At 39.5% G+C, this 26,674-nt stretch overlaps 3 protein-coding genes across 10 annotated transcripts; 2 read left to right on the forward strand and 1 right to left on the reverse strand.

Annotated features, from left to right (window-relative positions):
- The first annotated feature begins 8 nt into the window (after window positions 1–8).
- LOC118421295 (E3 ubiquitin-protein ligase FANCL-like) lies at window positions 9–8,093 on the forward strand. Of its 5 annotated transcripts, none has more exons than XM_035828546.1 (15): window positions 9–216; window positions 1,163–1,306; window positions 1,713–1,771; window positions 2,198–2,258; window positions 2,482–2,538; window positions 2,805–2,896; window positions 3,139–3,235; window positions 3,796–3,864; window positions 4,410–4,560; window positions 4,958–5,041; window positions 5,271–5,316; window positions 5,610–5,691; window positions 6,213–6,329; window positions 6,510–6,581; window positions 6,817–8,093. In XM_035828546.1, the coding sequence occupies exons 2-15, from the start codon at window positions 1,211–1,213 to the stop codon at window positions 6,847–6,849; spliced, it is 1,116 nt and encodes a 371-aa protein (XP_035684439.1). In that variant the 5' UTR covers window positions 9–216; window positions 1,163–1,210; the 3' UTR covers window positions 6,850–8,093. The 5 variants fall into 5 exon arrangements, with proteins under 5 accessions (XP_035684439.1, XP_035684458.1, XP_035684449.1 ...); XM_035828565.1 differs by having other exon boundaries at window positions 1,194–1,306; XM_035828556.1 differs by lacking the exon at window positions 9–216 and adding an exon at window positions 225–410.
- On the reverse strand, window positions 6,617–14,702 carry LOC118421270 (serine/threonine-protein kinase VRK1-like). Of its 4 annotated transcripts, none has more exons than XM_035828504.1 (13): window positions 14,534–14,702; window positions 13,569–13,747; window positions 13,310–13,365; window positions 12,895–12,964; window positions 12,501–12,694; window positions 11,888–11,986; window positions 11,137–11,269; window positions 10,833–10,953; window positions 10,118–10,176; window positions 9,477–9,652; window positions 8,889–9,138; window positions 8,712–8,768; window positions 6,617–8,444 (listed from the first exon to the last, which is right to left on the reverse strand). In XM_035828504.1, exons 2-13 carry the CDS (start codon window positions 13,723–13,725, stop codon window positions 8,347–8,349), a joined length of 1,470 nt encoding a protein of 489 aa, XP_035684397.1. In that variant the 5' UTR covers window positions 13,726–13,747; window positions 14,534–14,702; the 3' UTR covers window positions 6,617–8,346. The 4 variants fall into 4 exon arrangements, with proteins under 4 accessions (XP_035684397.1, XP_035684388.1, XP_035684413.1 ...); XM_035828495.1 differs by having other exon boundaries at window positions 6,617–8,447; XM_035828520.1 differs by lacking the exon at window positions 8,712–8,768.
- A 45-nt stretch (window positions 14,703–14,747) lies between these two features.
- LOC118421263 (protein phosphatase 1 regulatory subunit 37-like) lies at window positions 14,748–26,314 on the forward strand. The gene is made up of 14 exons (XM_035828483.1): window positions 14,748–15,090; window positions 15,902–15,999; window positions 16,342–16,387; window positions 17,748–17,848; window positions 18,092–18,211; window positions 18,821–18,971; window positions 20,199–20,344; window positions 20,794–20,913; window positions 21,263–21,404; window positions 21,624–21,790; window positions 22,428–22,538; window positions 22,782–23,484; window positions 23,887–23,976; window positions 24,500–26,314. Exons 1-14 carry the CDS (start codon window positions 14,895–14,897, stop codon window positions 24,556–24,558), a joined length of 2,250 nt encoding a protein of 749 aa, XP_035684376.1. The 5' UTR covers window positions 14,748–14,894; the 3' UTR covers window positions 24,559–26,314.
- Window positions 26,315–26,674: the final 360 nt, after the last annotated feature.

A 26,674-nucleotide genomic window follows, 5' to 3' on the forward strand; every position in this document is an offset into this window, starting at 1 on the left:
ATATTCATTGTTTGCAAATGAATGTAGTACTGGAGTATTCAAAATTGTAATATTTTGTATCAATAATGATGAGAGGGACCGATGAGAGTACCCCTGAAAGGTTGGTTGAGTCCACTATTCGTGGCGCGAAAAAGCGTGCAAGGGCAGAGGATGTCAACATGAAAGGAACTCATTGACGTGCGACGATCACAGTGATTCAGATCGCGCAATTATCTGGTACGGTGTAATTTCTACTTCCCACGATGTTCTGAAAGCCTCCTGTGGGATTCGAGGTTGTGGTTTTCACGTCAGAAGAACGGACGTCAGAAAACGGCGTGCGTGCCGCTGGCCATCTGCTGGCACTTATGATTGACTTTGATTAGGGGAAAATCGCTCTAGCAGCGCAGTCTAGGATAGATGCAACACTTGAGGTATATAACCGATATAACGGTAGACCTGGAAATGGTACCGTGGTGGAAGGGATGCGTTTCAAGGATCAATGACGTACTATTTCCCAGGCAGAATGGGTATTGCAGCCACACAGGTCACACAGTTGTAACTTGATATAACTTACATAACGTTAACGTTATAACTTTATTTGTGCACTGCAGTTTGATACACTTGGACAAAATTCAACCTAAATCTAAACCAGTATTTAAAGATCATCTAGATGTTTAGAGTGCTAAACTTGTGTGTGTTGCTAATGCAAATAAGTATGTAATTGCCTCATCTAAACAACTTTGCAGGTATTTCTTTTATGGCATTGCTATTTAATAGACTATAAGCTCTTTTATGCTTTTGAATACACATCTGCAGCAACAGAGAGAGGAGTAACTTTCCTGTTTACATATGAGGGGCCTTCACCTTTGACATATTACCCACAATTCCTGTCGCTACAAATACTGTAAATGCATTTAAGTTTGTGGGGATTTGATTTCGCGGTAGCGGGAAAAATGACTTTTCGCAGTGGATTTAAGTTCACGGTAACACCATAGATTGCAGCCTAATACCATAATAGAAAAAATGTTTGCGGTGGCTTTAAGTTCGCGGTGAAGTGGTCACCTCGAAAACCGCGAACATTTAATAATCCACCGCGAACATTTCTGCATTTACAGTATGTACTCTGAGTCTCAGAAGTGTGAAAGAGCTTATAATGTGAACACTCCTTTCAACATTTCTGAAGGAGGATTATGGACTGAGAGCCCACCTTGCAGGGAGTGGCACCACAGAGATGTTGTCTGGACCAGGCAGAACCGCATCAGTATGCCCCATGCTCCTGCCACAGAACACTCAGGCAACTCTCTACGATGGCTTCATCACTGCTGGGGTAGGTCAATACTGACAGAGGGTCTGCATGCTCTTTTCTGTAAGGCGTAGACAGGCAAGTTTTATTTCCCGTAACTCGAAGGAAAGCCATATTATCTAGTAGATGTAATTCGTAGTGAGGCGACCAAATTTACTATTTAGCGTAATTGCCTTCCTTGATTTAGCATAATATGTAGGGAGACCTTCTTAATTCAGCGTAAATCGTTGTCGGGACCCCCCATGCAGACCCTCCTGACACCTTACTGTCACTAGACCTGTCCATCAGGAGCTTGAATTGGTGAAGCTAAGTCACTGAATGTATTTGTCCAAAATTAGACTAATTGATCAAAATGTTTCATGCCTGCTGATGGCTCTAACTGTGTTACTCTTGTGGTTTTTAACTGGAACAACAATGACATGTGCTCCAGGGAAAGGAGTATCGACTGAGGATTCAGTTGCCGCCATCCAGGGAGCTGAAGAGTGCTAGGTACCCATTTTAATTGAATAATCCTAATAATCATGAAATGGAATAGATTGGACTTTGCTTAGAGCATCACTTCTTGGTCCACATCATAGTGAAAAAATAGCTATTTTATTGAAATGTACCGGTAACATCATTGTGTAACCATCTTTTGATTTTCATACATGCACAAAGTGGAAAGATGATGCCCTCTCCTGAACAAAGATAAGAAAACGTATATAGTTGAAACAGTAACATAGTAATCGAGCAGGTTAAGTTAACAGAGCAGATGCAAAAGAAAATCAAGTGGAGATTGTTCCAGTTATAAATTTTAAAATCAAATCATAACTGTCCTGCGCTTTCATGATATACGATATATTTCCATTGCAGACAGTTACTTTGTTTACTTACTAACTTAATCCATGAACTGACTATCAGTAACATTACTTACAGAATAGACTGTGATTGGAGACTCCAGCTTGTACTTCAGGATAAGCAGGACATCTTCAAACAGGTGGGTTTCCAGTATTGTCCCACAGGTATTAAACCTTCTAAGTAACTTGTCACTCTGGGGATGATATTGAACATTGTTTTTCCTTCCAAGATCTTACACACATTCCTCTATTTCTACAATCTCTGTAGTGCATGTAGTATGTAATATTTTGTTTTACATTATATGTTTATGAGCAAACCAAATATAGTGTAAACGAGAAACAAAATTGTCTTGTTCATTCCAGAGGTTGGAGCAGAGCCCTGACCTGACTACTTTCCTGGTAGAATTACAAAACCTGCTGGTATGTGGGTACATTCTGTTCCTTAAGATTGAATTTTCAGACAGGCAAATAAGCAGTTTATTTCTATGTGTAATTTTGTATAGTACATTTAGCCACCACAAAAATATACACATACAAATATGTCAAATAATCATGTACTCATTTACAGCATTTATGAAAGTGAACACATGAAAAAAACAAAAATTTGTGCATCATTATTTTAGTTTACCAATTTATGAAGTTTATCATAAAGAGCTATTAATAAGTTGCCTCATATTTTCTTGCAGGAACAGACATCCTCCCAGCAGTCGTCTGTGGGCCCCCCTCCCCAGTACTTTACCAAGCTGGTACAGGAGATAGACAAGCTGGGCTGGGACAGGTGATCAAGAACTTTGGACAGTTTTAAGACATAGCTATGAGCAGATAAACGAAACTATTCATTCTGTTACTGCTTTAATCCATCTGTGTAACTCAGGTAGAATCTTAGCTTGGTGATAAATATCCAGTATGGATTAATGTAGATGTAGGTCTGTACCCACCTCAGGTTAGCATCTTTACTTCTAGTCTAAGTTGGATAATTTGTAATTTGGATGGCTGTGAAGCTCTGATGCTGTTTTTCAGGCTGGCGTACATAGACCCGAGCTTCAAAAGCTTACAGGTGCAGTGCAGAGATGCCTGCCAGAGGGAGCACATTCTCACCATCAATCTCCACAACCAGGTAGGTTATATGAAGGAGTAGTTTCCAAGCAGACCCTACAGTGCCTTAGAGATAGTATCAAAGCCGGCCAAAGGGAGTCAAATGGCCATACTCCTTGGCCAGCTTTGATATTACCTCTAAGGCACCGTAGGGTCTGCTTGGAGACTAATGAAGGAAGAGGTATTCTCTAATATGACTGTTTAGCCATAGCCGACGCTGTAGGGCTGATCTCTAATAATAGGACTGTTTAGCCATAGCCGATATTGTAGGGCAAATTCACATTTTCCCAAAATTTCACATCAACCCTTGTAGTAATGTGTGCCACCAAGAGTGGTCGATTCCACAGCCATGAAAAACAACAGCCCACAGTCCTATGATAATACATACAAGGATAATAAAATACATACTTTCAAAGGTTCCTACTCCTAAATGTTATGTTTTTAAGGTTTGTGGAAAATAAAATGCTTTGTCTTTGATATGAACATCAGATGGAAAAACAGAAAGTCATGTCAGTTGTGAGCAAAAGATCATAAACCTGATACCTTAATCATGTTATTACCCTTGTCATTTGTCTCTATCAGTATCCACAGATGACCCCTACCTGCACAGCTGACCTGCCAGGCAAGGTCAACTTCAAGTGGTCCCAACAGGTTTGTACATCATTGCCTGATAGGTTACTTAAGTTTGAATCTATCTGAAGGAATGAATGTTGTAGACGTTTTAAAATGTTTTCTGTGATTTATGTCATATTAAATCATTACAAATGTGGTAACACTCAAAGTATGATTTAGAGATCAAAGCCCATTTTCGACCAAAAGCAAGTGGGAAATAAAGTTACAAGTTTTCAAACAAGTATCCAGAAACACATTGCAAATGTAATTTTCAAGCTCAACAAAATATTTCTTTAGAGCTGCCAAGGTGAAGTTGTCCAATGGTTGTTCGCATTATAATGTGTTACACCTGGCTGTAATTCAGGGGGGGGGGGGTCGGTTAATGCTTTATAACGCAACTGTTCACTTGTCCAGGTTCAATGTCAAGTGGTCGATAAAATTACATTTTGGGATTCCGAAAAATTTTACTAGCAGAACTGGAACACTCTCCTCTGGAGTACAGCATGGCTTTAAGATACATTAACAATGTAATATTAATCTGTATGTACTAGTATCACCTTCACACCTTGGCATGTGTGATTCAGGACAGTCTGCAGGGAGTTCTGCACCAGTTTGAGAAAGCACTGGCCCAGTACCAGGACTTCTGGGATAACATGAAGGAGTTGGACAAAAGCACCTGGGTCCTGGAGCCAGAGAAACCCTCCTACAAGGACACAGTCAGGAGGATAGCTTTGGGTGAGATACTGTAGTTTGGTATTGTATTGTATTTTTCATGGATTATGGGATCCTGTGGTATGGCCAGCCTGCACCTGCAGGTGGAGACCTTTGAATTCTGGTACTGTAGATACAGAACTGTTCGCGGAGGTTTAATGTTCGCGGTTTTTGCAATGGCCGCTTTACTGCGAACTTAAAACCACCACAAACATTTTCCCATGGCATGAAGAGACTGCAGTGCATGGTACTACCTCAAACTTAAAATCACAGTGAAAAGTCCCTTTTACTTCTACCGCGAAATTAAATCCTCGCCAACTTAACTGCATTACAGTAATCTGCATGTACAAATTATGTTTTCATGGGCTTGCAATATGCATATGTTGGAATCATGACAGACCTGTCACTTCTTTTACCACAGGAAACAATGCTTCAGTGCAGATTACTGTTGACCCTGCCCATCCCAGGATGCTGCCTGAGTGCAGGTTTCTAGGTGCTGACCATGGTAGGCTCCTATGTCCTTACAAAAATAGTTAGAATGTTATGATTAGGTCATGGTAAGAAATCATACATTACTCTTGTAAGATTAAGGAAAAAGAGACTCCCTGATGAAAAAGTGATGATTATGTCATTGATTATTCTTTATACAAATGTATTACAATAGTGTGTAAACATTATGTTGACAATTTGATTTGATTGAAGACCTAACATGGATAACGTTACTCGTTTTGCAGTGATAAACCCAATAAAGCAGAGTCTGAATGCCAACCTACACTGCTGGTAGGTGAATACAAAATTCAACCTTTGTTTGTACCTACATGTAGTATACATCTAGCCTGGATAAGTAACAAGGCATGCATATCAATAGTAACAATAGCCCAAATCTCCCCTATGTTGTCTCAACTGTTGGTGGTGTTTTGTACAAAAAGGTTTGATAGAGCAGTTGTCACTTTTCTGTAAAAAAATCAGCTAGGCACGAACAGACTATCGTGGAATCATGTTTGTAGTGGTTTTAGGTCTTGTTGATCTATGGTTGATCTTGTCAACTGTACCAACCATTCGTCTGTACACAGGGATCCCAGACAAACTCTACTGCCCAACCTCCAGAATGTTCTAGCGGTGGACTTTCCCTCTCCAGCAAACTCCAGCAAAGAGGTGGGTGTGGACAAAATAAGTATCTTTTAATTTCTTCAATAGATCCCGGAAGAGATTTACAGTATCCAACATAAACATATAAATAGCTAGCCTGATTAACTCTTGCTTATAGCAGCCCATCCAACATTTGCCGGCCTCCTAAGATGGGCTAGTTACAGAGTTTGTGTCACATAAATAGCCAAGATGAAGCCATCACTGAATCCTGAATGGTACCAGGACTGACTGCTTTTATCCCAACTTGAGAAATGTATTAATCATGATTGAGTATCACTCTAAATACTGTAATTCATGATTTTTTAAATTTACTTTAATGTTCATGGTTTTCACGGTGATGACTGTGATGTGAACTTATAATTACTGATAACAAATAAATCGCTGACATTTTTTATGCACACCTGCTGCCACTTTGAACATTTAGTTCCGAGAGCAAGTTAAATTTTCTCAGACCGTGAAAATTTGGTACGGAGAAGACAAAGTGAATTACGGTAGTCTAAGCTGTTTGAATTGACTTGTTTTCCCAGGACTTTAACATGGCCTGTAGTATCTGCTATGCCTACCGACTGGGAGAGGAGATACCTGATAGGGCATGTGATGACCCGAGATGCAGCAGGCCATTCCATACCACCTGTCTTATAGAGGTGTAGTATTAAATGTTTACTTCTTTTTGGTTTTGTGTACGAATGTTTGATTCACATTATGCAAAGTAGGGGTGGGTATCGGTACAGAATAGTCAGCTCCAGGCCTTTAAAATTTTGTTTTATTGACCTGTATTCTTTCTCCACACCAATCTACAAGTATTAATTTTGTTTTTGTTCCAGTGGCTAAGGGCACTGCCATCAACTAGGATGAGCTTTAATGTCATCTTTGGAGAGTGCCCATACTGTAGTAAGGTAAGCTAACAATGAGTATTTCTTCTCAATGAATATTTTGGTTTTAATTCTTTTATTCAGTCTTTCTAGATATAGACAACACTATGGACAAAGCAGATAAATGCTTCAAACTTGAAGTACAAAAATACTTTTCTGCTTGAATACACAGTAAGGCCTTAGGGTGGAAATAGCAACTATTAAAATAATACAAAACAATATTTCTCTCTAATACATTTACCTAATTTTGTCTTTACAGCCTATCACAGTAAAGATGACTGCAGCCAGATAGCAGAGGGCTCAGATAGCAGTGGGAATAGGTGGCAGCAACCGTTGCAAGTCTGCAATATCACAGGATACACTCTAGAACACTAACCTGGTCAATCGTTTCTGTAGCTGATGGAATGAATTTGCCAAACTTGCCAACAATAGAAAGGAATTCCACCAATAAACATTTTTGTCATTTTCTGACCCTGTAAAAAAAGGGTCAAGTAAGCCAAGTTTACTACAAGCTATCACTGAAGTGAAACTGTGTTGTTCAATAATCAATGTTTACTATCGTTTCAAGGCTACAGACAGCAGGCTACAGTACATTTGCATTTCTACTTTTCTCTTGTAATACTAGTATTCTACCTGGGCATCCAGAGAGCCACCTGGTTTGATTTTAATAGCAAAACATGTGACTAAATCATTGATTAGATGTTATATCATCAACAAAGCTGTATTTTTGTCAGAGTGGTAGTTTGCCCTCTTAAAACACATTGTGCAAGGAAGATGCTAATACATGTACTAGTTAAAACAGTTTTGTGAAGACTACATACAAGCCAGAGGTAAAGTATGGCTTGTACATCTTCTATTTAGATATTTTTCTTGGAATGTCTATTACATAACAATACCATTCTTATATTGTAGCACTTGCTATGTTTGAGGCATATATCTTAAAGCCTAATAGAGGGTTACAACAAAGACAGAGGTTCTTAGTTTCTATTTGGTGACAGAGTTAGCTTGTGTTGTACAAAAGAGTGTAAATATACTGTTCAATATTCTACCCACATGTGTCCATGTTAAAACAAAGTACTTAAGTGCTTGAAAATCCAAGTTCAACTAATTGTAACTTAGTCTTCAGATTAGTGACTCTACTGTAAGCCTGTCCAACTGATCCATTGGTCACTGTAAATTGCTGTCTACAGTTCCATTGTGCTGTCTTTAAAGACAAAGTACAGAACAATCTATAGTTGTTATTACAAGTGAAAGAGGGTGAAGGTAGATCCATGGCCTAGGGGCAATGGGTTTGACTGTGTCCAGGGCACAGTATTTGAAGGCAAAGTCCATTAGTGTTCTTCTGCCACCTTTTACCTCACCAACTTAAGTCAGGTACCATTTTTGTGTGAAGAAAGTCATGTAAAAAGCCTTTTCCATGGACACAGCCAGGAATTGAACCTGTAACCTCTTTACCTCGCGTGAGCTAGCCTGCAGACACTCTACCATTCAATGTCACAATAAAGTTTGTTGTCAGCCATGGTTGACAGGTGGCAATTGGTGACATTTCAAGTCTTTATTGCTAAGCCTTACAGCAATGAAAGCCCCAGGTCCACCTTAGCAAGAATGCTTAGCACAAGGTCATAAATATTCTATAAATCTGTTTTGCCATTACATGTACTTATCTTTTATGAGCTGTTGTGCATAAAGCCACCTATCGTTTCTTAATTGATACAAAAAGCTAGTCAGGTGTTTGAACCATAATAGGCACTCATCGTAATTCTGTAAAGGCTTATTCTTCGTGGAATCCTCATGTTCCATTGGACAGTCTTCCTCTGGCCATCAGGCCTGGGGAAGTCTGTGTGGCAATGGTGCTCAAGGCACGGGCCTTCCTACCTCGCTTTGCAGCCGCTGAAAGAAAACAAGACTAAAGCACTGAACATGTTCAAATGATAAGGAATGACACCAAGAATGTCAGAATGATTGTTTGAAACTCAGGTAAGACTACATGCACATGAACGAGTAACAAGGTCTTCCAATTAATTCCAATGTGACATGATTGTAAAAACAGGTGAGATAACATAGAAAGTTGGATCACGATGTCTCAGTAACAAATATTTGTATTTTAGGATTTCGATTCTAAAAACATGAAACATTCCTCTAAATCAATGATACCTGCTTTGGGCTTGGGTGACTTGGATGCTGGTGACTTTGCTTTCCTCGATTTTGCTGCTACATAAGGTTATAGATATAGAAATAAAGGTTGAGTAATAACAGATTTTTGGCATCTTTCAAAAATGTCAGTCACTCTTAGTCTTATTACATCTTATTGACAAAATGTTTCCCGCTTACCTTTGGCCTTTGCAGCTTTCGGTTTTGGTTTTGGGGAAGGAGAGTCTGAGTCTGAATCATCATAAACCCTCTTCTTCACTGCTTGCTTTCTTGGTGCTGCTTTTTTCTTAGGGGGTGGCGAGACATCCGAGTCATCAGATCTCCTCTTTACGGCTTTCTTTTTAGGAGCTGCTCTCTTCTTAGGGGAAACAGACCGGCCTTTCTGTGGACTCTGAACATCATCGTCTGTGCTGGATTTGATTTGTCCTTTCTGAAAAAAAACAAAAAAACATTTCACATGGAACATGACAAAATTACATTGATGTACCAATTCAACAACAGATAGTGCCTATACCTTACAGCTGTCAATGGTGATTCTTTGAAATGAACAATAGGAGAAAAACGTTCTTGAAGCATTTTGACCACAGTCGGCATTCGAACTGTGCATTTACTTTATGCAAGAATAAATTGAATCAGAACATACAATTTGCGTAAAACATTATGGTCATAAGTGTAACACAAATTACCTGCCTTTACTTTTTTTGGTCAGGAAGAAAAGGCTTGGTTGGTGTTGCTCTGTAGTCCACTACCCATAAATGTTATACCCACCTTGCTGGCCTTTGGTTTTGCGGCAAGAAAGTCAAATTTTCCATCATCCTTCCAGCCCGCCTTCTTCAAGGCAGATGTGAACAAGCCTCGGAGATAGTTGTAGTCTGGTCTCTCCTGGTATCTGCTTGAGTTCAACACGAGACCACTGGTGTACTCCAGGTACTTCCGCATCTCATCTGTAACAATACAAGCCAGCAGGGCAATGTACATGTACTTCCTTAGGTGACTTTTAGAGCACTGCAAGGTCCCCTCATCCTCAGAGACATGAAATTACCTCAATAGGGGTACTGTGAATGCATTTAATTTCACAGGGATTTAATTTCGCGTTAGCGGGAAAATGGAGTTTCCGCAGTGGTTTTGAGTTTGTGGTAGCGCCATAGACTAGTCTTAAGTTCGCGGTGAAGTAGTCACCACAAAAGCCGTGAACATAAAACCATCGCAAACATGTCTGCATTTACAGTAGTTTTATATCCGCTATGCAACCTCAAACCAGGGTCTATCTATTACATAGATGCTAAAGATTTGCAAGTATCTTTATAAGATTAAGCCAAACTTTATATCTTCCAAGATGAAAATGGTTTGGCACCTCCAAGTTTTGATTTAAGTTGCTATTTGTTATTCTTTGTTGGACAGTTGTTTACCTGGGCAGTCCCCCTCTGGAAAACAGGCCTTCAACAAAGATGGAATGTTCCTCAAGTATCTGTAGAGCAAAGGAAGAAGATATGGTCAAATGTAAAGCTTACCCTATCAGAATGTCAATGTACAAAGGAATCTAACAAAGGCCACAGCAAGTACTTTTCGTGGATGACATCAGCATGCTCATTAATTTTGCCTGATTTGGAAGAAAAACAAAAACAAACTTTTCCCCCTCCAGAGATGGTGAACATGACTAGAAAGTACCAAAATGGGAGAATATATTGTGTGGTACACTTGATTGCACTTGAAGAAGTGACACTAGTGAGGAACATGTAGCCATGACCGTAGATGTAAAAATGAAACTACATGTAGTCCGATTGTAGATCTGAGTAAAAGTGGCACCAATTAGTAGCCATGACTGTCAACTTGGTAAATGAAACCAGTCTACCACCCTAGTGTCACTTTGTGCACGTCCTGAATGCAAAAAAAATGTTGGCTGCTGTACCATGTTTTGTCGCTTCCATTCTGTGTTTATGGTATCTATTTTGAAAATCATGTTTTATCACCTGTATTGTCTTTTTTGCCCTCATTCAATTTGGGGTCTAGGACTAGATAGGTAGGTAGGTACATTTGTAGGTAGAGTATGTCATCCATAAAACTTATTAAAAGTTCAGATCAAGACCTGGGCCTAATGACTAAGTTAACATTTTTTTTTCTTACTTGATCTTCTGGTCCCTGAGATAGTCACAGTTGGCGAGGTTGTCCTCCCAAGGCAACTGTCCACAGAGCCATTGCAGCAGTACATAACCAAGGATCTCAATATCTCCTCTTCTAGCCGCAGCTGCCGTGAGGGAAGAACTGTCAAATTCATGTTTAAAAGTTAAACAAAACACCAAAACCTAATTAATAAATGCATAGGGCATACTCTAAAGTTATAGATAAACATTTGTAATACTAGAACATAGATGTAAGCTGTAAACTGAACTGAAGGATGATAATAATCTTTTTCCAAACATGGACTTACGGACACCCTTGTGTGCATCTGAGCTGGTAAACTCTGGAGTCCCGTCGTGTGCCTTCCGTGGATCCTCCTTATAATCCCTGTGACCACTGTCGGGCAGGTAGCGATATGCAAGTCCATAGTCAACCAGGTAAACCTGCAGGTTTTATCAAGGTTTTAGCTCCAGCATACATGTACGGTCAAACCTGTCTATAGCGGCCACTCAAGGGACTGGAGAAATATGGCCGCTATAGACAGGTGGCCACTATTTAATAATAGAGAAAATGTTGATCAATTGACCATGAGCAAGCTACACATGATTTCAGTTCCCACTAATCTTTCTCACCAAGTAACATTGTCTCGATCTGTAAATTCACCGACAAAGACTTGCACTTTATTGCTCAAGGCATGCATACCTTCTGCTACCGCCAAAATGACCCTGTAAGGAACTCCAAATCCTCCCAAACAAATCCAAGGGACCGACCAAAAGTGGCCACTATGGCCATGTGGCTGCCATGCAAAGGTGGCAGCTAATACAGGTTTGACTGTATATGTGTTTTTTCCTGCACTAAGGTGGTACAGGTGTAACCGTGTATGGAAATGTTTTATGTGAGAAAACAAGACTCATTTCTATTGGAAGCTTCCTAGTCATAACATTGTATTTTTTTGTATGATATTGAGCGAATATCTGTTGGATGAATTAATAAATTGGATGAGTTTTGCATAACAATACTCTTTGGAGATACAAACATGTGAATAAGATGTTCCTTCTCACCTGATCTTGTGTATCTTTGGTAAATCCCAATAAGAGGTTTGACCCCTTAATGTCAGCATGAACAAACTGGTGCTCATGCAAGTATTCCAGGGTGTGCAACTGTAAGTTATGAAAAGATAATTAGTTGTCACTTAGAAAAGAAGAACACATGGGATGGACAAAGTCTTGCCAGATTCAAAGTTCAATCTAAGGTTGGACACGTTTATGTGTATACACATATCACAATTTACATAGGAAACATCTAATTGATGTGTTTTCAATTCAAACTAGTTTGATTTTAAAGGTTCAGCTATATTCCTCATATCCATTTTTAAGAAAAAAAAAGAACCTCTTGTGGGTAATTTTTGTATGTCATATTTGACCAAATTTTTTATCAATTGACCATACAGTGTCTAAGGTTTTAAAACCTTCCAGACAGGTAATACTTCCTCAAACAAAATGTTGTTTGCAATGACTCCCTTAAGTGTCTACTGAGGCATAATACAAAAATCTACTTACAACTTAGTAAACGTACAAGGCTTAGCACAATCACAATTTGATATTTGAAATGTTGTTGGCAATGTGTAGAAAGAAGTAAAACAAAAATTTACACAAACAAAATTTGCTGTTTTACCAGTCTTATGGCTAACATGGCCACATCTCTCCTGGTGAAAACTTTCCCTGCTGACTCAAACATCTTGTGCAGGTTCTCCCCAAACCTCTCCATCACCATGAACCTCAGCCGCATCTTCCCTTCATGGGAGCCTGATCCGATGTACCTCGGCACTCCGAGGTGTTTCATCTTCTTAGCTTTCATCCAGTCTCGGACTAAAACAGCACAAACAAATACAAGAATAGATTTTAAAACATAAGCAGCTCCAATACATCATTTTACTGATTCAAGTGGTAAGAACGACAATAACAATTTACAAAAAACACTACCAAAATTATCATAATATCCTCTATGAATGTGCAAATATTTCTCCTCTATGTTTCCATATAAAGTCCATCACGTCTCACATACTTACTCATGTCTTGCTTTGCTGTCCTCAGGTAGAAGTTTATTTCTGAGAACAGGGGCCCATTGTCATGTGGTTCCTGTAGAAATATTCATTACATACTGGTACAAATTACTGGTATTAGATCTGAAGCACGGAATAATGAAACTAACTGTATCAGTAATGGTCTAAGGCTCTACATTCAGTGCAGAGGAACTTCAATGTAGTAATCTGGTTCATGGCACATAACTTATTACCATAGAAAAATAGATGTAATGTTTCACTGACAATTCCAACAGTGGTTTACTTCCTCTTTACTCATGTTGCCTATACTTCTCTTTGCAAGGCTTTAAAATACACAAAGGAAGGTGTTACTCTAAATCTACATTCCCTCAATGCCATGCTTATATTCAGGAATAGGGATGTACATTTGATAAGAACTTACAATTTTGATGACATACTCTGCATTTGGCCCAACTGTGCCAGGCCCATTTGGAGACGCTGCAACGAAATCGTTTGCACAGTCATTTTTTTATGTAGTTACAATTTTATCTACTGTAATACTATTACTTTACATAATAACAAGATTTAACAAGTATATCTATGGACACTGCACCAACACATGAATCCTTATCTAGCTTTGACATCTATCTAAATCCCTGTCAAAACTCAGTAAACAGGATAAGACTTAATAAGAGCCACACCTGCATACAGTAGTCCGAATCCTCCCTGTCCGACAGCCCCTCCTACTTTCCACTGCCTCTTCATGCTGTCAGTCAGCACCTCTCCAGGCTTTAGCGGGTCCGGGAGTTTGTGCTTAGGGGGAGCTCTCTTCTTAACTTGCTTCTTTACAGGTGGCATTTTTATGTTCCTCAGTCCAGACCTGTTTTAGGGGGAATTTGAGGAAAACAGAATTTTGAGAACAAAGTACAAGTGCAGATGTACATTTAAAACAAAACCAATGAGGTTTAATGGCAAAAAACAGCTCAAGATGTTTGCACCACTACAATGGCATTTATTGTAACAGTTGTTGTTGTAGACCTCTATTAAACTGCTTCAGTCTGTCGGTATATGGTCACATGTACTTTCCCTCTCTTCCTTCTCTCTTTGTACTTCCTCCTATATTATGGCATATGCACCTACTGTCTACAGATTATAATAATGATATAGATTTTTACTGAAAAAGGAAACATCAATAGCATTAAATTACAAATTAAATACTAGTAGCCCATTTGCTGGCAATTAGGTAAAACGTGGCCCCACCTACACTGTACTAAACCACTGTTTCTTTCACAATTTCATTCATTCATTCATGACTCATTCAGGTAAATTCATTCATTCATTCATCATGATCCATTCATAATAATCATGATTCATTCATAATTTTTCACCAGCAACTGCAGGTCCAGAAGGTTTGTCAGGAGCTTGGAGCAAGAGCAAGTTAATTTGTGACCAAACATAATATTATGACAGTAACGACAATTCGGTTATGACCTTTATACATTACGAGAATGGCATCCTTCCCAGCCTCTAAAACCGGAAGTTGGCAGGAAAGAACAAACTGTCAACTGCAACTGCAACTGAACTTGAAAAACTTGTTCAGAGCCATAAACGTTCAGTAAACATCTTGGAGCACCCAGTATAAGCGTGAAGTCCATAATAACTATACCTTAGTGAGACCCAGTCTGCTGTCAAGCCGTCCAAATGTCCCACAGGTAACAATGTCGCAACAGAAACTAGAAACTCTTTACTGTTCGTACACAGAACCTAATCAAAATGGCCGCCCAAAGAAACGTCTGCGCCAATTTTGCATTGTGCATTTCTATTGGCTATCGCGGAAATCTCATCCAATGAGATGATAGTTTGCAGGCTTTCTCGGAAAGGCTAAGATCACGCGAATTCTCGCGTGAAGACCCTCATGTGATCTCGGAAACAAGACGACATCAGAAAATGGCCCCTAAAAACTTTAGTGCAAAGATGTAGTAATTTCTCTGGACATCTTCTTCCTTAAGACATGATTCTGACGGTACATGGTCCCAGAAGGAGAGAGATTTGAAGGGAGTGAGATGTCTGGGCCGGTGACCATGGAGTCGTCGGGGCAGCCTGAGGTGGAGAGCCGACCCGCGAGCTTCCTGAAAACAAAGCTGCCAGGAAGACGTGTCAACTTCCCAGCTGACGATGCACTTGTTGCAGGCTCGGCGGAGCCACCAGACCCCTGGTCACTGGGTTCGTGTCTTTAGATTGTTTAGATGTTCGTGTTATTCCCGGAATTCTAGCTAATACTACTGACGGGTTTGGTCAGGAGAACACGATGTGATGTGACTTGATGTCATAGCTTTACACCTGTGCTGTGCACACCTGTGCACCTGCGCATACATGTGATTCGTGTGATGTTGATCACGAAGATACTATGAATTTTTTAAAAAAATCTACAAATGTAGTTACATACTGTTTGAATGGAAGCGTTCATGTCGAGGGACAATAAAGGAGACCTTTATCACACTTTATCTCACTGTTCTTACAAATATCATATAGTCCATTTTCAAACTTTGAATGAGATCGAAGCAAGGATTGCAGTAACTTCAAGTAAGGTTATTCTGTTGTGAGAATGTTCATCAGCTTCAGCTTCACTGGTGGATTGTGCTCACTGCCGGTTGAACACTTCTAGTAATGCCAGAAGCTGTGAATGCTTGGGGATACTGTATTCGGTCAGCAGCATCTGGTGAGGTTATTCACCCCAAGTCTGGTTGTTTTATCATCATAACAATGTTTGTCACACTTTTCAATGGATGAAGACCTGAGTTACTTCAGTCAATCAATATATTGTAAGCAAAATTTCCCCAACCATTCACCTCTCGCACACTCCACAGTCTTCATAATTCATCACTTACAGTGCAATTTTTGAAAATGAGTCACTGTCATCTGATCAGTATTGATTGAACATATAATGAACATCAGCAGCTAGAGCTACGTTGTAGTCTGTTTAGGGAACTGGTCATTCAATAAAGACTATGTCATTTGTTTATGCTCCCACCAGCTGCAACCTGCACCACAGAAGAGCTGTTGTCGGCCTACAGGGACCACTGTCAGAAACTGGGTATACGGCCTCTCCCACGGGTGCTGCAGCAGCTGGAGGTCAGCAGTCAGCACATCCTCATCAACTCTTAATGTCTGACAAAAATATTCCGTTGTGCTTTGAGAGCAGTTTGTAAGATATTAAATAGCTTTGGTATGTATATGTACAGATCTGTTTGCACAACAAGAAAATACTACAGGTACCCAGAAAATATTGATTCTTTTTTTTTTTACAACGTAGCTGAGTTGATACATTTATGCCAAATAGTGTAAAGAACTGCATATTAAAGTTATGAATGAAAGCTATGGATTGGCAGGATTGTACCTTGTTGACATGATACTGAATGTTTCCAGATTTGTGTCTTATTTGAATTGAGATTTTTTATTTTCTTCTGCATGCAGGCAATAACCGACTTCACCAAACGAGTGGAGTGCTTGAATCTCAAAGGTAATATAGGAGTGAATTCATATTACTATTTAACGGATCATTTTCCATACCATACTAAATTCTGTGGCCAAAACCTGCCTCGCAGACCAAGTGAAGATTGAAAATTATATAAGATAATTGTCTCCGATGTACATGTAAGTAAGAAGCAGATACAGGAAGAAACAATATCCTGACTCCCAGGATTCGCGATCCCATCAAAACTCAAACCCAGCACGCAACAGATTATGCCAAAAGGCTTGAAGCCATTTAGCATGGTTGGTTGGCGGTGCTTGAACCCACTGTTACATTGACTTCCACTCAAAAAATCTCCCAATCTATTAGCAAAGGGCTGCCCTGTATACAATACTGTTACTGATATTTCAAAGAAATGTATTGTACTGTATATCTAAACTAATTTCATATGGGCCACTAAAGTCGTTAGAACCATGGCAACAGTGTAACCAGTGAAAGTTGCCAGTGAAAGGTTACGTGTATAGAATAAGAATTGTCTACGGTGCCAATATCGTGCAAATAAATGTGGAATAAATGTTATTTCTCAAAGCAAACAAATGATTTCACATCTTGGTAGAAGAAAGAACCCAATTGACAAAGACAAATTTGCAGTTGCCATAGCCAATTACAAAAATTAGTCCTAAAGTTTATCACATATTGATGACTAATGTGTACTATGTATGCGGTACATGATCTTGCTACCAGATACATACAGCTTGTCACGTATCAGGGATGGTGATCTTTATCCTCTAGTAAGCTGGATTATCTGGTACCACGATGAGATTTTGTGATACGGCTAATTTAGCTTGCCACAAAACTATCAATGAATATAGCCAGCAACATCTGGTGATGATGTTTGCATTAGTCCTAGAAACCTTTCCACTGGAAAGGGCCTGTTCTTTTTCAGACAGATATAAAAGGCTTGAAAACATTCTATCTATATAGTACTTGATTATTGAGTCAAGCAGTGAATCTAGGTCAAGTGTTGCAAACATATTGCAGAGCTGACATAGAATATAGAATAACCATTCACAAAATGTTGCATGATTTTGTTGGACATGCCTTCAACATTGTACACTGCCAGTTGATTCCCAATAAAAATTGAATTGAGCTACCGGTAGTTCACATTAGAGAATAGCAATTGGGGCCCATACATATAATGGCTGTTCAGTAGGATAAGCTCCTCAATAGGAAAAGCTCTTCACTACAGTACGTGATTGCAGGAGTTAAGATGGCTAATGAGTTACCGGTAGTTTACATTGGAGAATAGCAATTGGGGCTGTCTGTTTTCCCTTCATTCTCTAGACATGATATAAGTAGCCAAATCAAAAAGGGTCTAATTTAATGATCTGTCTGTGTTTAATTACAGGTGAAAGATTAGATTCCAAAATAGCAGAAACACTTGAAGAAGTCCTGAGGAGAGTTCGATTTGTGAACATTGACCTGGAACAGACCAGCATGGATGCAGAGGTGGGTTCTAATCTGGAGATAACAAAAAATTGTGAAGACTGTTCAAGCTATAGATGTACCTAAGCATTGATATAGTTTAGTCTTTGACAAACATGGTTCACTCCAACCTGATTGGGATGTGAATTCAATCATCCAAGATTGACTGCCTGTATCTTTGATTTGAAAAATTAGTTGGAGTACAGTTGCTCTCTGTTAACTTGCAAAATTAGTATTTTTACCCTTTTACCTGGCATTATCTTCCAGTGTGCGGTTGCATTGGCGGATATGATAGAGTATTATGAGTCAGCAGTCAAGTTGAACATTGCCTTTAACAAGCACATCAGTATCAGGGGCTGGCAGGCCATGGCCAGGGTGATCAGGAAGGTATGTTGCTGTTTAACCAGTAGAATAGGTGTCAGTATATATATGGCCTCCGTCGGTCAATATTGACCATGGTAAAATCCTAATTGAAATCAGCCCTACAGCATCGACAGTCCTATGCAAGAATGACAGACTCTGCCACATAGGGCACATCTGTAAGCTGACTCAGAGTTCTTTCGCAGGATTGGCTTTCGCAGGATTCAGTACATTTTTTTTTCATGCATGGATTGGGAGAAATATAGAAAAAAAATGTGGTAAAATGGTCAACGTTAGTCAATTTTTCTCTCTAAACATTTGTCGTTTGTGTTTGCCCTCAAATCAGGCCTAGTACTAGTAGTAGTTCTCAGCTGAAATCACCACAACACAAATCTTCATGCTTCAATCACTCCCTATCCATTGTTTCATTATACTGCTGCTGGGATCCCTGACGCAGGGATAGGCAGCAGTCAGCTAGTTCACATCGCATTTCCATGCTGCTCTGTCCAGTGGGTCGACCCCTGTCAGACTGCACAAAGCAAAGTATAATGATAATGAAGCCTTCATCTCACTAGGCTGAGATTTTGAGCTGTGTCCACCACCATCTTTATTCTGACCTTCCTCTCTATGGTACAGACACAGTGCCTTGAGTACCTGGATGCCAGGAGCACCCTTATCACCGAGCAGACCGCCCCTCACCTGAGCAGGGCCCTGCGGATGGGCAGCAGGATCCAAACATTACACCTGGAGTCCACCAACCTCAGCGGCAGGCCCATGTTCCTCCTCAGTAAGTATCATACCAGAGGCTGGTGTGTTACGCCAAAAGGGCGGTTATACCGGCTATACAGATACAGATACGTACCAAGAAGATTTTATAAAATTGAAGCAAACGTAATACTAATAGTATACGACTCATTATAAGAAAAGCAATCATGAAAATTTATTTTTAATATGTAAATCAAGTTTTGAGTCTAGATTTTGAAGAGTAAGTAGAACATTCATTTTGAGGACAATAAAAGTAGCAAAGTTTGATGGACTGTTGTATGCTGTTGAATGATAGCCTTGAAAACCAATAATGGACTGGGCCAGGTAACATTTCACACTCGCTATCCGGTTTAGTGTCCGTTGTTCCCCGTCTTATCTGATGCGTATACAATATGCTTTAAATGTAGTGTTTTAAAGTTGAAAGGCATTTTGGAAACCAATGGAACTGTACAAGCTTTGGTACAGATGTAAGTACTCTGGATAGAAGCCAGTGTGGCTGACCTTCAAATTTGGTCTTGTTCTGGGTCAGGACACACACCTGCAATCACTATTGTGTCAACAGCACCTGATGTAAATACACAACAGTTGAACTTGAAATGTTAACATGCAGATAGGCCTGCTATTGACAGAGTTGTTTGTGTACAACATGTGCATCCTTTTAAGACACCAGGGTGGGGCCAAATTGACCTTGACTTTTATCTTCCCAAGACTTACCCACATAACATTAAGTATCATTATAATGTACCCAAAGGCTCTTAATAAGTTATGCTGACAACAATATCCAAAAACAAGCCAGAAAGATACACACACACACACACACACACACACACACACACACACAAAAAAAAAAAAAAACTGAACCTCCATTTTTAATGGAAGTACAAATGTAATAGCTTCAACAAGTATAGACCTGAAATACATTGGGGACACAAGATGGAGAAGTCCTGAGTCTTTGGCCTTCTAGAAAGAAGACCACACTTGTATCTAGTGTCATATTTCTACCCATTTCTTGTATGATCTTCATTTTTGTGTGTGTGTGTCAGAAAGAATCTTGTGCTTTCTGCAAACTGCAAATATATTTTCTCATGAGGACTCCATCTGACTTGAGTACTGGTAGTTCTCAAAATGGATATACCGTATTTTTGCACAATAATCATTTGAAGTACCATTATTTACCATTTGCCCTTTACTATGATACCCGGTAGTTGGACAATTGTATGTGATTTCTTGTCCATTCTTTGCTGTGCAGTGTCAGCCTTAAAAGTGAATGTTGCAGTCAAAGAGTTGTTCCTGGCCGACAACCGGCTTGGAGTCCCGGATGCCCAGCAGATCGGCCAGATGCTGAAGTTGAACAACACTGTCCAACTTCTGGACCTGAGGAACAACCAGATCCAGGTGGGAAGCAGCAGCAGTATTTGCAAACATCATAGCACCAGCAGTAATTGTTTCCTAGCAAGCTGTCCATGATCTTAAAAGATCATGGACAGCTTGCTAGGAAAAGGTTTTATACTTCTAGGCTGTTAATGCTCATGAGCTATATTTTGCTTTTTGTGTATTAGTTTGATCCAATACTCTGGGATATATGTTAAAAGTTTGGAAATTTTGTTAAGATTGGAGATCATTGGATTATGAGGCCTGTAATCACTATATTGGAATCAGAAGTTTAGCTTTATTTACAGCTTTTAATTCTTACCCGTAAATTTCTTTTTGTTGTGTCATAGTAACCATTGCTTATTCCCGAAGCTCTTCTTCTTCTCAACTTTAGCAAGTTTATTATTTAGGAAGTTTGCTGTTTCATGCCTATTCATGTTTCTTTGTGTTTGTGCCCTCTGCATGTTGTTTAGGACACTGGGCTTGTGCACATATGTGAAGGGCTGGGTGAACAGGAGAGGGGCATTGTCACCCTTGTTCTGTGGAGTAACCACATCACACAGATTGGAGCAGAGTACTTAAGGGAAACACTGGTACGTTCACCTGTGTGTGTTTAAGGAATGCCAGTAACTGTGTCAGTCATGTACTTAAGCACTTCCTCTGGAAATAAAGCTTTGTTCCTTGTATGAAAGTCAGTTGGGGAAATGATAACATTCGCATTTTGTATCACACTTGTATAACACTGGTTTTCAGCCTCCTTGTTTATACTAAGAGAGTAATGCATCAGATGTTTATCTGTGTAATAACTGCGCTGTTCGTTGCATGGGCTACCAAATCTTGACGCCTGACCCGTTTTGTTCTGTATTTATCTGTGTAATAACCACTGTTCGTTGCATGGACTACCAAACGTTGTTGACACATGACTGGTCTTGTTCTGTACAGCCTGTCCTGAACTTCCTGGAGACGCTGAACATGGGACACAATCCCATCGGTAACGAGGGTGTGCTGAGCATGAAGGAGGGTCTCCTGATGAACCAATCACTTCTCAGGCTGGGGCTGGTGGACACCAAGATGACGTGCGAAGGTGAGCTGGTGTAGAGCAATCAACTTAGGGTCATAGGAAGGGTGGAAAATATGCTGTGACATGGTCTGACTATTTACAAGAATATACATACCGGTACTGTATTTTAATAGATTTCACCGCCTTTGCACATGCATTTCGATGTATTCCAGTACATAAGTTGGAGCAATTTGGTATTACCTGAAAATGATGATATTTTCCCTCTGCCTTCCGCCCCTCTAGGTGCTATTGCCTTAGCAGAGTTCCTGTCCATAAACCCGAGGATCGTGAGGCTGGACCTCCGTGAGAACGACATTAAGACGGCCGGCCTGATGGCCCTTCAGCTGGCTCACAAGGTCAACCACTCCCTCACCAGACTGGATCTGGACAAGGAACCAAAGAAGGAATCGGTCAGGAAACACATGTTTTTTTGTTTTTGTGAAGACATCTTTTAATGCTAGTTCACCTTTATCTGCAGGGTAATGTATACGGCTGTCCTTAAAAAGTGTGGTGTTTCTAAGGGAAGTCGACAGATGGTGGTTTTGAATTGACAAACAGAGGAGAAGATATTTGAAAGCACCATCCATGGACTTAATATCACTTAATACCCTATCTTTAAAAACAACCCTGTGGATAAAGGTGAATTAGCATGCCTTATTGGCCAAAACATTTAATTGCAGCTCATCACTTCAAGAGTTTTTGTCAACTTTTGCCTCATTGACAACTGACACTATTAGTCGTCACATTGTAACTGTTGAAAGAGACCTTGCAGAGATGGGTTGCACATGGGAGGGCGTGCAACGGCTAGCAGTGGACAGAGCAGCATGGCGAACAATGACGGCCCGCCTCAGTGACCAGAACTGACATGCGGTGAAGATGATGATGATGATGATGAATTGTGATAGCAGTTAGGGCCTCTGGACTCATGGCTATAATTGTAAATGCTACATATTTGCCGAATAGAGGGTGTATGTATCAGTGTTTTGCCAGCCCTACGCATTGACTGACTATGACAACTAAAGAACTGAGAGATCCATGTGTCCTCAGATGAAAGACTATGCAGAGACCCAGAAGCAGCTGCTGTCAGCCATCCAGGGGTTCAGTAAAAGGAACAAGGAACGTGCCAGGGAGGACAGGAAGGCAGAGCAGCAGGAGGAGGTACAGGTTGTGCATTTGCCTGCCATCTCTCTTTAACTACTGTCACTTTCTGCACCTCCATCATAAAGTAAAATATGGGATAGATGTAGATAAAAGGAATGTCTGTAGAAAGAATATAGGTTCTTTCTGACATTTTTGCAGGGTTTCATAAAGCAACATACATTGTTCATACACAGGCAAGAAGATGACAATACATGAACAAATATGATGTAGTCACTGTAATTGTAATGCCCACTCTCTCAGGTGGAGGTTGCACAGGAAGCCCAGGAGGAGGGGCCTGTGGTGGACCAAAGTGCCAACCAATCAGCTGAAAGCAGACATCATGAGATGTTGACCCTGGGAGAGGACATAAACTCTGATGTCGTGACAGAGAACAGTCAGGCTGGCACAGAGACAGTAGACCATGGGATGCAGGACAACAAACCTCAACAGAGAGTAGATACAGAAAGCGATGGTGAAACCAAAACTAACTCAAATACAGAAAATACTTCCAGCAATTTGCAACAGGGAGATTCTGTGAGTATTGCCACAAAGGAAGTAAGTACAGCATGGACTGACTCTAGTCCTGTGAGTATTCTCAGAGCCAAAACCCAAGTGCCTAATGACCATTTAGTCCCTTCTATTGATTCCGGTAACCTCTTACCAAGTTCTACGAACACACCTGGTGATACCTCGCCCATGCGTACTTCCCCTGACGAAGTGGCTTTGCCGACCGGTGTAGAAGCAACCATTCCCAACAGGGTGGACAATGCAAACTGTGAGACACAGATCTCCAGCCAGGTCCCTGCATCAGGAGATGCCGTTAATAACAATTTCTCAGGAGTCTCCTTACCAAATGGGAGTCTGACAGACTTTGAAGCAGCGTTAATATCAGAACCCAGAAAGATCACAGAGACAAACCCACAGGACATTCCAGCAGATGGAGATGCAAACATCAACACTTCAGGTACTACGTATTTTGTATGTCAAACATAACTTGTTTTATTTGTTTATTTCGTACATAAAAAAACAATAATAATAAAGTGTAAAAAGTAAATAAAGGTAAAGAAACCTTGTACAGTGCCCTCCTCCACTAAACATTAACTGGTCTATACTCAAATGTAGAAAATATAAGATAAATTAAAGAAAAGTAACGATTTGAAAATGTCTACAATAAATCCTTAATCTAAATGAGTACTAAGCATCAAAGCAAAAATTATAGAATGCTCTGATTAAGGCTAACTAGAAATCAGAAATGCAAATGAACTATGAGTCAGGACATGACTGCAGTGTGAAAGATACTATTTTAGTTCTGTACTTTAGTTGTGTTTGCAGTTCTAAATGTACACTCATGTTTGTGACTGTGCAGAGTTGAGCAGTTCACCTGATGACTTTGAGAAGGAACTGGACCAAATTCTGGCCAACGTCACTGCTGGGAAAGGCCTTGACCCTCTTCCTGGTAAGGACTCTCTACTCATCAGCTTTCACACAATATATTCCCCTACATTTTGATTGTTTGATCACTGTTAAAATTTTTCTTACTTGCTTTTATGATGTAATAACCCTCACTTTATTGCATAACATGTAGATTTATTCACACAGACTTGGCAACAATTATTTTTGTCAAGTACACAATCACATTTGCCAAATATGATTGAGATATTACATGCTTTTCATTGACCTAGTTGAGTCACCAAAATTTTGTTAGCTGCAACAATATAGGAAAGTAAGGTATTTTATTCAATGACAAACTAAATCTATGTCATCATTCTGCCTTTTATGTGAGTTGGTTCCCTGTCTAAGATAGCGTAAAACCGGCACTCCTTTATTTTAGCCACAGCATGTGGACTTTTAATCAATTAGCCCTTGATTAATGTTCATGTTAATATATTTCTTTTTCTGTTTGTTTTACCTTGTTTCCCACTTATCAACCCAGTCTGACTGCAGGAAAGTATCTAAATATTCTCCTCTTCTGTTGACAGGAGATGGGGTAAACCTGGAGAGTCTGGATGATATCTTTGAAGAGGAACTCACGGCCTGATGGGATATCTTTTACCATGGAACTTTTACCACCCTCTACTGTCTATAACTGCTTAGTTGTTTCCTTAGTTTGAGATTGTACACATTCTGTAAAAATGAGTTATGAATAAGAATATCAAAATGGCTTTGCAAATATGAATTAATTTTTTTCTGTTTAATTATTAAAATGTTACAAATGGAAGCTTTTTGCAATTGTGTTACAAACAACATGGTGGCTGTAGTATTTAAAATTAGCAACTAAGCTTTGAGAAAGAATCTTTATACATTTATAGATGTGGATGAAAAAAATCTCTGGTACTCATTCTTACTCTTTTAGACTCTGATGCATCCTTTGTGGATCCTCCCTGGTCTATAGATGTTCACCAATTGATCCTCATGTAAATGGAGCATTTTCTCATATAGATCTCAGCTAGGTAGAATAGAGATTGAATGGTATGAGGTATGAATCTTGTACTCAAAAGTATTTTTAGAAGCAAGTAATTTTGTCTGCAGAGTAATTAGGAAAACATGGTGTATCCATCCTTAGTACAATGTAGTAACACCCCCGTTTCACTAGAAGCTGCAACCACATTGCACAATCAAAGATTGACAGATTATGTTTTGTCATACATTGACACCTTTAATCAAGATTTAAATCAAGGGTCCAATATTTGGTGGTGTACGATTGCTCTAGTGGAAGGGGGTTCTGATGAACGTAAAGAGACCAAAGTTAGGGAGGCATATAGTACTTGATGCCCTCAGTAGCAAGAAAATCTTGATTCCGCTCAGGTTGTGGAATGATAATTGGTGCAAACATTCTCAACTCAAGATGATACCAGTACTAATTTTTGTAGCCCGAGTATTTTTCTTACCTCTTTGAAAGTATGAAGGCTGGATGGAAATATGAGGATTACTAGACAGTATACTGTAAATTGGCTCTGTACAAAAAATCTTAGCATTCAGCTTTTTACTGCAACTCAAAATGTATGCCAAATGCAGTCATATTTACTGTTGTATCTTGTAACAAGATACCATGGCACAATTACTGTGATGTAAGTGGAAGTGTCTAAACAGACACACGAATGAACTTGTTCTACTGGACATAGCCACTTTATCTGGAGCTGTGATTGACAAGTATCAGTCCAAATGTCAGTATGGCTACATGTGCTGTGTAATAAGGCCAGATGCAATCTGAAAGGTAAATGTACAATTTGTGTGAATGATTACACAGCACTGTCCTTTTGATTGTGTATGATAAATAGGAAGCTTCGGAATTTTTGTATTTATTAAAAGTTGGTGCAATGAATTATTAGCAATTACTCCTGCAAGAATGTTGTGAATAAATATATTATATGGGATTCATCTGAATACAACAGGTACATAGGTGTACATTGTTTAGTGTACTATCAATGCTGAATATATTTAGAGTATTAAAGGATATTGCAGTTATTGGCTATTCATTATGTGTACTTTGTGCTGTGCTCTCAGTACTAATACCACAGCAAGTAAATTTAATTTAATTCTTTGGAGATGGTCAACATGATGAAAAATTACCAAAATGAGCAAATGTGTTGTAGCCTAATGATTGTACTTGTAGAAGTGACACTTGCGAGGTACACAGGACTGTAGTTGTAGAAGTGAAACTAGGTGGATAGTTGTAAAAGTGTCACCAATATGGAAGCCATGATTGTATTCACCAACTTGATGTCAGTAGTAACACTAGTGTCACTTTTACTACACCAGCATATGTCTTGAATACAAGAATGAACCACCTTTAATTCTTGTTACAAAGTTTATGGTGTCCATTTTGAAAATGTACCCATCTTGTTTTTTTTTTCATCTTTATCTCTATTTTTACAGTCTGCAGAGGATGCCATCCATAAAATTTACTTGCTGTGGCCTAAGACAATACAATGGTCTTTACCTGGTTCCTTTATATCTTTATGGTGGTGCTCAAGTCTTCATTGAGACTATCTCACTTCACAAGAGCTTTACCAAAAGACACCTATTTGGAATACTAAACATTTGATTGTGCTCTTCTGAATCCCATTAAAAATGAAAGGATTCCAAAATCAGAAGTCATTAAATGGCAAAAAGATTGATTTAAAGATGTTAATTTTAACTTATTTTGATTGTTC

This window comes from Branchiostoma floridae, chromosome 1 (genome assembly GCF_000003815.2).
Source record: "Branchiostoma floridae strain S238N-H82 chromosome 1, Bfl_VNyyK, whole genome shotgun sequence".
Classification (NCBI taxonomy): domain Eukaryota; kingdom Metazoa; phylum Chordata; class Leptocardii; order Amphioxiformes; family Branchiostomatidae; genus Branchiostoma; species Branchiostoma floridae.